Genomic DNA, 12,030 nt, shown 5'->3' with positions numbered 1-12,030 from the left:
AAGCTTGTGCAAACTGAACCGATTTAAAAAACTTTTCAAATAATGTTTTAACCTTGCTGTTGACGCTTAAGCCTCTTAGGCGTTGTCTCTTTGCCCTGGCCAGTTCCCGTAACCAGAGTTATTACTTCCTTATTCTCGTAACAGACACTAGCCTACACATGATTACCCAGTGATACATGGTGGATTTTATTGCCTCTGATGTCCCCCTCACTGGACAAGAGGTCACATGCTGCGGGAAGATAACAGTTACACCATGTGTCGCAACTGCATTTCAAGGGTCAGAGTAAGTTGTCATGGAATCTAGTTAGTCTTATGAGTCATTTCGAGGCAGATATATCTGTTACAAAGAGCTGCAGTGTGTTCTTTGATTTATACTGTTGCAGTGATGATAGGAGTCAAATCCACCCACTTGTTTTGTTAGGGGTTCGAGCACAGCGGCGTGCCTGTTGCCAGAGTAGAACAGAAAGACATCCTCACCAAAAAAAAATCTGCTTTCATCAAAGTTCATACTTTCTTGGAATAACTCGGCAAAGTCATTTGCAATTTTATAACTTCGTATCTGGGAAACATTCCCCTTGTTAATTTTATCAACCAGCAGAAAGAACCGGGTGGTATCTTTCTCTATCAGGGAGATATACACATTTCCCTGTCTAGAATATATAAGGGGACAGTGGTGGTTTTGTGCATGGGATTTAGGATATTTGGCCAATGTCAACATGAGATATTGGTATTAGACAAAACCAGTGGGAGTTAACAAGGACAATGGTGCTTCTGGAGGGCTCGTGGAGGTTAATGACCAATTATATGAATGCCTCACCAAGCATTTTAAGATTTTATAACAGGCATGAAACTGATTTTATGGTCCAGTATTTCACATAATTTCATAGGAGGAGATTATCTATTCACAAAGACGCTGGTGTCCGATGGCAAATGCCTGGGGAGCCAGACATTGAGAAAGTCCCCATGATCTCTGTGTTCCCTCTCCCTGCCTTTTCTTTGGAATACATTATGATAATTCGCCCTCTCAGCAGAACTACATCGTCTCTCACACACAGACGGGAGGGAATTAAAGGACTGGATTTGAAATTCTCTCTTTGAAATATATGCAATGCGATTTTCTCTGCAATTTTCTCATCTGTAATTCATTGACAAAATTATAAAACTGCTTCACTGTATGCCTATATACCAAACTGAACTAAATAAAATGTGTTCAACCCCCATCCCTCGTCCCTATTCTACTGCAGAGACCTTACTTTAATTCATAAGGTTGCCATGGGGCTGTGACATTACAAGCAATATGTATTATTATATTTTCCTCACCTCTGCCTGCCCTCCAGTTTAATTATGTAGACAACAACCTCAGTATAGATGTGTTCTCTTATTATTCGTGCTAATGTGCGTCATCAGATGTCTGAACAAGTTACCATAGAAGGAGCAGGGGGATCGGCTGACTGTAGCTTCGCAGTTGATTCCTCTAAGCAGAGATGTTGAAGAGGATGAGCGTGCAGGCAGACCAGGTCAGCTGAGGTTAGCGGAGAGGGCTCGCTGGGTGAGTGCAGGGCTGAGGGGATGTGGCTGTTGAGCGATGGTGTGCCTAGGGATGCGTAAAAGCCTAGATGGCAGAGGGTGTGGGGTGGAAGAGTCAAGGAAGGATGAGCTGCATCATTGTGATATCTCACTGGAAGTCGTCCGCTGTTACTTCCTGCTGAATTATGAAGTGGAACCTACCGTTGTACAAATGTTCCTAAGCCCTCAGCTTTCAGAGGTGCGTGTTACCTTGACTTATGTAAAAAAAGAAACTGCACTACTCTGGTGTTTCCACAGTGACAGCATTGGTAAAGAATAAGTACCTAGGTGTGTTTGGTAAAATGTGGAAGCTTGAGCCTGTAATAACCCAAGGTGATTCATATAAAAACATATATGTGTATGAATAAAACCTCCGAAACTCCAAGGTCTCGGTACTCTGTCTCTACAATATCCCTCCAAGGCCAACTGGGGGGAAAAATGGGAGCCTCGAGGTCATCAATTTGTGCTTTGTTGGTTTCTCTCTTCACCCATTTCCTGAGGTTGAAATAAAAAGCCTGGCATGTCACATGGGCCGCTACCTGCTGCCAGGTATTGAAGTGGTTGTATTAAAGCAAGGAAGCGGTTAGTACTCTCCATCCAGAAAAGGATTAAATGTGTCGAGGAGATGATAGGGAGTGTGTGATAGCTTCGGCTTGGGGAGTCACGAGCAAAGCTTTCTCTCTCAATCCAGTAAGTGCTAAGAGGAAAAAGCAACACTAACAGCAAAATATATGGTCTATGGCATGTGCAGCTACATTGTAAACTCACTCCCATGAATACACGCAGCCTCATGAGGTAATTTTAGTCATTCATTATCCCAGTCTAACCCTTTACTTTGAGATTTGCTTTGACTTCATGAGCGATGTCACATTTTGAATTTATGAGAAAACAATGCAAACGATGCAAACGATGGGATCCATAATATGTTCCAAGGATGTATTTCATAAACAAATTATGAAAATATGACCACTTTATCCTTTCTGCAGGTGCGGCTGGTCGTTGAAGTGATATGGCCTCTGTTCCTCTTCTTCATATTGGTGTGGGTGCGGTCCACCAATAAGCCAATTTTCAAAGGCCAATGTAAGTACAAGCCCAGTTGTTATGTAAAACTCTATTTCGCAAGTCATTCAAAGCTTCAGAACAACTCAGGCTTTATTTGTATTTCCATAATAACTCAGAACTCTGTACATGTCAAAATGTTGAGGAAAATATAATGATCTAGAAAGACTATAAAAAATACTAACCTCTGCATCTATATATCCAAACAACAATGTGTTATGCAGCTTAGTAGATGAATCCTGTAAGTATTCACCTCTATTCCTGTAGGCCACTACCCAAATAAAGCCATGCCATCGGCTGGCGTGCTGCCCTGGCTTCAAGGTATGATGTGTAACATCAACAATCCCTGTTTGAACTATCCAACGCCGGGGGAGACGCCAGGCCAAGTCAACAACTTCAACAACTCCATGTACGTACTGGGATGTGTGCTTTCCTCTCTTCTAAGACATTATACGTCAGGATGAAACCGAATGTTTTGGTTGTGATGTCAGATTATATGTAAGACGTAACATTTAAAGTCGGTTTTTCTTGTTTTTTTCTGGTAAACCAGAATTGCTGGGGTGTTGATAGAGCTGCAAGCCGTCCTGGTGAACAGATCTATTCTCAGCAAGGCAAAGTTGCTGGCAGATGACCTCGACCAGTGGGATTCAGTCCTGTCACAGTCTAACCCTGGCAGTGGTAAGAGCCTTTATTGATGCATTGACCTTAAAACAATGGCACTATTCATGAGAGGACCTTGTTTTAAGGTTATTATCATACTCGCTCATCGGAATTGTTGAAAAGCAACAAAGTGCAGATTGGTCTTTCTTGATATGCAAGTTTTATAGCTTCTGAGTGATGGTTCAAAAAGTAATATGTATAGAAAATGCTCAGCCTCAGCAACAATCACTCTGCTATGTCTTTGTTAAGTACTCTCCATCAAGGAAAGTATCCCCTTCATATGGATGACAAGTTGGAGGATTTGTTATTCCCCTTTATCCCTCAAAAACAATAGCGCGTGATTATTTATGATGCAATTTTCCTGCAGAGTGACAGATCGTTTGTCTTGATAAGTTGCTGCTTTGCATTAGGCTCATTTAGCCTGATGATATTCAGATTTTCATACGGCACCTAATTTGCAAAGAGACAAAGAGGGGAGGGGGGGACTGCTGTTCAACAAACGGCTCGTGGGCCATTTGCATTTTGGGGTCGCTGGCTTGTAATATACAAGATTAAATCCATCAAAGATCTAAGCCTGGGCATAATTAATGGGATTCACTGTCGGGAGGCGTGAGCACAAAAGGTCATTAACGAGAACGGGGAACGGAGTACTATCAAAAGACTGGGATGGCAAAGGTGATTGTGTTGTCCTTTTTTTTATTTTTACCATGGGTTGATTAAAAGACTCAGGTGGTCACTTCAATCAGAAAAGGCAACAGTGTTCAGAAAGAGCCAGGAGCATGTTCTCCTTCCACATAATCTAACCTTGTCTATCCCCTGATGCTCCTTCAGTCATGAGGGGCATAATAATGTGTTTAGTTGGAAATGCGAGGTGTTGTAAAGAGTCTAAGCAAACAGCCTAATGAATTCCAGACAATACTGAATGATTGTTATTTTTACCAAACATTTATCTTAATTGAACCTTGACTAACCCAGTATAAGTCACTTCCTCCCCTCATCTTGATAATTGACTGACTTGCATGCATTACACTTGCAAAAGAGCTAATCTAATTAAATTACGTAACCCCTTCATCATCTCAACAGCACATGCTGGAGTCCCAGAGTGCAGAAAAAACACATGTTGAATAGATGCAGTTTGTGCACGGGTGTGTGAGTATACTTTAGCGGGATTCCTGCTATGCTATGGCATTGTGAGGGGGGGGTAACAATGAACAGTCGATTGGTTTTTGAAGCTGGCTAATCAGGAGAAAATGACTGCTTAACAATCTGGTACATGTTTAGCAACAAATTATCTCCTCTCACGCAACTGCAGTGGTCAACCCCTACTTGCACCAATGAAGGATATAATTGCAACAGTCATCTAGAAAGCATAATGTAAACTCAAGGCCGTAATGCCACTCTAAGCAACATGTGAAACAAAACCAAATCAGAATGCTATCAAGATTTCAGAATCCTTGATTTTCATTTTTTCAATGACATGCACACATGAAAAGTAAAGGATTTCTTTTCATTTAAGGTCTTATTTTCAAGGATTTGGCCATTGTTTATCAGTTAGGTTAGGATGATATTATACTCAGCAGCTGCACTGCAGTGATTTTGAAGACATGGACTTTAGCTTTAACCTTTTTCTTTCAACAACAGAATAAATCCTCTACTGCTTTGGTTAGACCAAATTTCCATTGCAGCGGAAGGGCTGCTGTCCTATTAGTTACATGACAGGCTCTCCTCCATGGTCGGCGTAGGTGTCCATTAGAGCAAATGACACAAGTCTCACACATGTTTCTGCATGCACCCATAGTTGTGAACAGTGGTGCGGAAACCAAATGTAGGAGGATAGACAAAGAAGAGAGGCAGAGACAGAAAGGCTGCAGGGTTGGCTGCAAAATATCTGCAGTGCAGATGGCGAGTAAGGACGATTTATGGCAAAAACTATGAAAATAAGACATGGGTTAAGAGCAGCACATATATATTTCCCTTTATGTTTCCCATTTCTGAACAGTTGGCAGCAACACACATGTAAACTTGTTTCCTGGTGTGTATCGATCCCTGTTCTGCAAAAGTAATGATTCTCCATCTTTATGTTTAAGCTCAACCAGTGATCCTGAGGAGTATTCTAAGAGACGACGAAACTTTCTCCACTCATCTGAAAGAGAATCTGTCGGTGCCACCAGCAGTGGTCCAAAGCCTCATGAATGCTGAGATTAAACTCAATCCAGTGAGTATCATTTCACTACACTGCTTGTGTAACTGTCTCCAATAGGAATCCCAGGTGCTTTGAAACGTGATTTTTCCACCTCATCCTGTAAATAAAAGAATTTAAATGTTAACCAAAATGTTCAAAAGACTAAATGTGCCAAGAGTGTTGTGCTCGAGCCTTTAAAATGTAAAATGTCCCGGCCAAGAACTGCCTCTGGGACTCCTTGTCTTGACAGTCATAATCAAAGTAAACTGATAAAAAATAAGTCGTTTGAAGCTGGCTTCAGTAGGTAATTTAGAATGAAATGAACTCGCAACAGCAATAAGAGTGTCTTGTCTCTAAATGCTCCCCAATTGATACCGTGATATGTACCAAATAATATCAGTTGAGCTGCAAGAAGGTAATTATGTTTCACTGACATTGACAAGGATGCTTAAATACAGTGTGCACTGATTAAAAGATCCCTACTGTGTACAGGATGAGGCATGCTGATGGCTGCAGTGTGCTCTGTTGCAAAATGTACTATGTGCCCAGAAAGTAAAAGTTCGTAGTGCAGTTTATAAGTCATTCTCTGTCTCCTGCCCATGTATCCTGTCTTGCTTGGTGTCACTGTATACTGTCTTGTATGATACAAAAACTATTTGTGTGTGTGGGTGTTCATGTTTCTTTCTGTCACATTTTCACTGTTGTTCTAAGTGTCTTTGTAGGTGTTTGTGCATATGTATGGTATGTCAGTCTGAGTGTGATCAAAGAAAAAATAAGGCTTAATTAAAATAAAAAACACCACTTTATATCTGATTTTGAAATGTGATTTAGCAATCTATCTGCCTGCACAATAACCCAAGGACACAACACATGAATACGTAAAATATGGTCAGATGCAAAGTTCTCTTGTTTGTCAACTTCCACCAAAGTTGGTGTTTATTTTTCAGATGATGGGCACTCCGAGGCCAGGCAACCTGAAGAGCATCCTGTGTGAGGGGACAGATCTGGACGAGTACATCCAATTTAGCAGCCAAGCTGAAAAGGAGGCTTTTCAAAATGTCAGCTGCTCCCGCGATCCACAGCAGCTGATTAACGCCCAGCAAGTATTCCTGCAAAACCTGGATGTGAGGAAAGTGTTTTCTGAGGTGAGCTTTTCCCGCTGTCGCCTCACCACTAAGAAATCTCATCGGATTTGAGTTTGATGAGACTTGAAGGAGTTTTGCATAGTAACTCAGACACAATTAGTCTCATTTTGACAAAAAGTTGAAAGCCTTTGGGGGCTGTGTTTACATTAATTGTCCTGACGGGGACACTGTAGTGATACAAGCCATTATGTCTACATTTAAATAGCCCTATTTCCTGCTTGGCAAGGTCACCCACATCTAGCATCCTTACAAATTACACTGTCTGGGCTAATGTAGGTGGTATTAAAAATGTAAATTTGAAACTGTTGTGGCATCTCAGCCACCACGGTTGCACTAGAGGAATAACTTGGGAGGATGCATTTGAACCCTCCGTCGGGCGTTTTAAAGTCAAACTGACGATACTGCAGCTATTGTGTGCATTTTGTTTTTACATTTTTCAAAAGAGAATAAAAGTGTTTTTGGACATTTTTTTGTGGGAATGGCATCTAAGTCTCAGACCTCTTGGTAGGCATTTCCCATGACTTTCATTTGCAAGCTGGTGTTGCTAGGAGATGCACTGTCAGTTTCCATTGTGCACTACTGACTGGAGCACGTCATAGCCCTTTATAGCCTCTGAACATTGATTGACATTGATTTTTTTTTAAACAAGTAGACGTACCGATTTAAATATTCAACATTTGGGATGACCCATTGTACAGTTATAAATCTATTCCATTAGGAAAGTGGAACCTTGCAAGCTAAGCTAATCAGCTTTCAGTAAGAAAGTGGAAGCCTAGCTTTCTAACATTCCCACTGGACATTTCTTTTGGGTCATGTTATATCAATACCTGAAGAGTCACTGGCAGCTCCTGCCTGAACAGCTCAGTAGCTGTGTTCGTCCCACATTATACACAAGAGTTGGTCTCATTCATAGGTCCAAATGTGGTGATTGTAAATGACCAGACTGTTAAAACTCACACAACAAGTAGTCCTGTAAGTCCAAGTAACCTCAAGCACTCACAACTTTAGCCAGTGATTTGTATCATACCATTTGTACAGAAATGATTCTTGATTTCAGTTCGGATTTAAATTGGCTTTAGAAACAGTCTTGAGGCTATGGTTAAAAACCTTTACCACACATTTTCCAAATCCATCAGTAACACAGAAATGTATTCTGTTTCGCAAAACCTTGTACACCTTTACATCATTATTCACTATTAGCTGATACAATTTGATTTCACACTTGGCCCTTAAGTGCAGAGTTGTTGGTGCAAATGTGTTTCTGAACTGCTGAGCAAAGCCACAAGGCTCAGCTATCCAGTCTGCCTATTGTTGCTTAACTTGATGGTGAGGTCTTAAATTATTTTGCGTGATATTGTGAACCTTACACCTAAGCAAAAATGAAATGCAAAAGTAGTGCACGTGGTTTTTGTTTGCCAAAATGTCCTTCTTTCTTGTGGCATTTCCTATGTGGGGGTTTATGATAGATATTCACCCTAAATTGAGAGATAAATAAGGAAAGTAAACACCGCTACACAGGGTAATTTTCTATCAATTACATACTGTAAGATGAAACTCCACGAGTATTTGGGGAATATTGTCTGTTCTAACTATAACTCGCGCATGGCTGGCAGTAAATTGAATTCAAAGGCAATGATTTTCTTTGCCAGCCAATTGAGTAACCAATTTACAAGTTAAATGTTATGCTTGTCTGACTCTGTGACTAACAGAGAGAGAGAAGAAAAAGCTTTTAAAGTTAAAACGTGCTAAAGCATCCACTTAAAGCCAAAACATACAGGCAACATGTTATTACTGCACCATTATCTTAATGTATCTTCATTTCTTCCATTTTGAGTGAGGAATCGTTGTCTCTCCCATAAGAATTGGAAGCTTTTAAAATTGTCATTTTCATGTCCACCTCTGTGTCTTCCACTGATTTTACTAGAATGCATGCAATCAGGTGGGAATTATTTATTAGAACCAATGTTTTGTTGAATTCTTTTAAATCTCCGAGTTCCCTTTGGGATGATGAAAGCCTGCACTTTTCTTTGAGTTTATCTTTGAGCGAAAATATATGGGACAGCAAATCCAATAAATAAGTGATAAGGCAGGAAGTTCGTGGGAGAGAGCATTTGAACAATTTAAGCCCACAGGCATTTTCAGACACTGAATAAAAAAAAAACAGAAAGCCCAGACAAGATATGCTGGAAAGGCTCTTCAGCGCCGCAAGCAAATGGATGGAAAAGAACATCAAGCCTTCACACTTAAAGCTTGACGTCGCTGAATGATTGTGATAGCAACAACAACATAAAGAAAAGGACAAGGGAAGAAGTCTGGGTTTATCACTGAGGTAGTGAGTGGCACGGGGTGATTTAGACAGTGCTTCCACAACTTTGTTTGGATTACTAGAAATCATTTCAGAACACAATGCTCAAGGAAGACGGTAAACAATTTGCATTTGAATGTTTTTGCCACTCAACAGAGGTCAGTCAAATGTCAAAGTGTGTCTTTGATAGCTTGATCTCCTCTGCAGTTCATTAACTCAACAAATCTGAGCTAAATATGTATGGTTACATCATTCTTGTAGAATTACTTTTCTAATCGGCTTACCTGGTTAGCAAAAAAAACATTGAAGTCTTCAGGTGTAACAAAGTGCAGAGGGAATTTAGTTTAACAAATGAGCTTGAGAAATCCGTTTTGTGCCACGGTTCATTTTATCTACCGCTTAATGTGACATTGCTGAAATCTCTCTCCTTCCATTGATTGGTGATTTTCAGCTATTTTGCTCAAAATTGTAAGAGGCTCCTGTGCTTTCTTACTTATTCTCCTTCTTAGTGTCTGCTCTACACACACTGAGACTAAAAGTGATCCTAAATGAATGTACTCGAGACTCAATCAATAGCCAGGCTCTTGTCCACAATGTGCTTGAATGGGCGTCTATTTGTGAACGTTTTTATTTAAAATACTAATGCAATTACCTTCTTTATACGTCTCTCAGCCTTCTGATCTGCTCACTCCTGGTCTTTCTGGACCCGTGTCTTGCATACGTTCCTCAGCTTTGTAATTTCATTTGCTGAAAGCCTATACAAGCACTCCTAGTGCAGCTTTGACTTGACACTTGATGCATGAAAATGACAATGGTTAAAAGGGCATGCCATTTAGTTCTTGTAATTGGACTCATACTGTGCACCTTCAGAATGTCACTGGAACACACAGTAACACTTGTCATTTTAATGCAGTTTTTATTAACCAATGCCAGGGAGGATGACGTTAGGACGCAATTTACAGGTCGAGATGCACATATTAGTGTGTGTATTGCCGTCATATAGTATCTCCAGTGGAAGGGTTGATATAGAGCTGCTATTTTTTGCTAAGGTGTTGACACCACTGGTGATCTCATAAAACCAAGTCATACGCACAGCTCTAAAAATTTTAAAGGACTTCTCACACCCTGCAAACACTCTCTTCAGTCTGTTGCCTTTGGGTAAAAGACTACGCAGTATTAAGACTAAAACATCCCGCTTCCACAATAGCCCTTATCCTGAAGCATCCTAGATGCTTCACCGGCTTCATAAACAAGCAAATGCACTTTAACTTGTCACTTTAAGGGCATGAGCCATTTGGTTGCACGTTTGTATTTATTGTGTGGTTACTGTATTATTATTGTGGCAGTATGTTTTGTTTCATTTGTTATGCGATTATGTGTTTTGTTGTTGAGCACATCAAAACAAATTCCAAATAAATAAAATTGCGGTTGATGTGGCGATAAATTATTGAATGTCAACCAATATATATATAAATGTGGAAATTTCAACTGTAACTGTAGCTACTGGCTATACAATAACATACATTGTATGTTTTTCAGGATAGTTTAAAAAAGAGGGAACTTTTAAAACAATAGAATATTTTCAAAATGTCAAACATTCCTGCAAGCATAATTTATACTTTGAATTACATTAAGTTTTGGCCACTCGTGGTGGCTACAGTATTGTTCTGTAAACCAACTGCTCATGTCCTCCTTTAGGTACCTTCAGCTTTGGATCTGAATGGAACAGACACAGCCACACTGCTGGGGAAAACCACTCAAAATGCGTTACCAGTGATTGAGGAGGTTAGTGTTGCTCCTGTGTTATGCACACCGGACAGGACCATATATATACATATATACTCTATGATAATACGGCTATTTTTCTATATCTTCAAAATTCCTGATTTTTACATTCTTGTATCTCAGATGGCCAGGTTGCAGAGCTCCATGGTCTTTAAGGCTGCTAGTTCGTTGGACTTCCAAAAGAACATGTTTGGTAGTATCAATATGCTACTGTGTGGAGAGCAGCCTGACATCAGTTTGCGCTCACGTAGACAGATGGATAACAACACGTCATTCTTCATTATGGGCAACAGTTCCGGTAAGTGCTGCAGCAAACTCCTTTGTAAAGCAATAGTGTCACACAGTGTGTCTCCATCATGTGTCTACATTTTAGCTTTACAGTGTACGTAATCATGGTAGCCAGGAAATTAACAAAAGGTTATTTATTTAGAAACCGGTGATAAACAGTATCATAGGACATGGCAACAGATTTTTGGTAATTTAGCAGCGAAGTGCAAGCAGCGTATCTGTGTTGCACTGGGAATTATGCTTGATCAGTAGGAGGCAGAGGATGGCATGAATCGTGACAAATCAAATCACATTTTATAGGCAGTTTAGGTGTGTTGTTTATGGACAAAGACTAAACATAATTGTATTAGCTCATGTACTCTGCACAGACAGATTCAATGGAAATCCAAGTATTCCCTGTTATCAAAATATGCACAACAACAATGATTCCTATTTTCATGACTTAGTGGTGCATGCCACCCAGTGCAGCCAACTGCACAGGGTACAGGGTGCACAGGATGGGACTTCTCGTTTCACACGCAGGAACAGGCACCTGTGGCACAGTTGGCACCTGCGCCAGAGCTGGAAACTGGGTTTGATTAGGAATACATTATCGGCAGGTGTGTCAGTGGGTTGGCATCACTCGTGGCCAATCAAATCAGCTCTTCTCATTCCATTTAAAAGCTGTGCACTCACTCCCCACACTGACATAATGATGTTTTCTTAATGGAGAAGAAAGTCCAGAGCAACTTGTCCCGAGTGGAAATTGATGTTGTTGTCTGGGCTGTTCAGTCACAAGGCGCAAATATATAACATCCTAAATAAGAACATATGGCAACCCCAAACTTCCCACAGAGGACAGATGGTGTCACTAAAACACTTTTTTTGGAGTTCTAAACTGGTATTTTGTACTATTCAGCAAGGGAATGCAACCATGGCAGCCTTACCGTCAGCATGTGTGTAGTCAAATTCCCCAGTGCTGTATTGATTTCACTGAACCTGGCACACTTTGGGGCAGTCCTGATGGAGTTCAGTAATGCCTTTAAAATGTCCTCGATCCG

At 40.5% G+C, this 12,030-nt stretch overlaps 1 protein-coding gene across 1 annotated transcript in view; it reads left to right on the top strand.

Moving 5' to 3' along the window:
• LOC119482014 (phospholipid-transporting ATPase ABCA1-like) overlaps positions 1–12,030 on the top strand; it is a 191,122-nt gene that overhangs the window by 43,362 nt on the left and 135,730 nt on the right. Inside the window, exons 5-11 of the mRNA XM_037759373.1 lie at positions 2,553–2,646; positions 2,893–3,034; positions 3,176–3,303; positions 5,373–5,500; positions 6,415–6,612; positions 10,616–10,702; positions 10,826–11,000. Coding sequence (XP_037615301.1) covers positions 2,553–2,646; positions 2,893–3,034; positions 3,176–3,303; positions 5,373–5,500; positions 6,415–6,612; positions 10,616–10,702; positions 10,826–11,000 — 952 coding nt within the window. The remainder of the gene's footprint in view (positions 1–2,552; positions 2,647–2,892; positions 3,035–3,175; positions 3,304–5,372; positions 5,501–6,414; positions 6,613–10,615; positions 10,703–10,825; positions 11,001–12,030) is intronic.

This window comes from Sebastes umbrosus, chromosome 22 (assembly GCF_015220745.1).
Source record: "Sebastes umbrosus isolate fSebUmb1 chromosome 22, fSebUmb1.pri, whole genome shotgun sequence".
NCBI classification, from domain to species: Eukaryota; Metazoa; Chordata; class Actinopteri; order Perciformes; family Sebastidae; genus Sebastes; species Sebastes umbrosus.
This window is presented reverse-complemented; position numbering and strand designations above follow the sequence as displayed.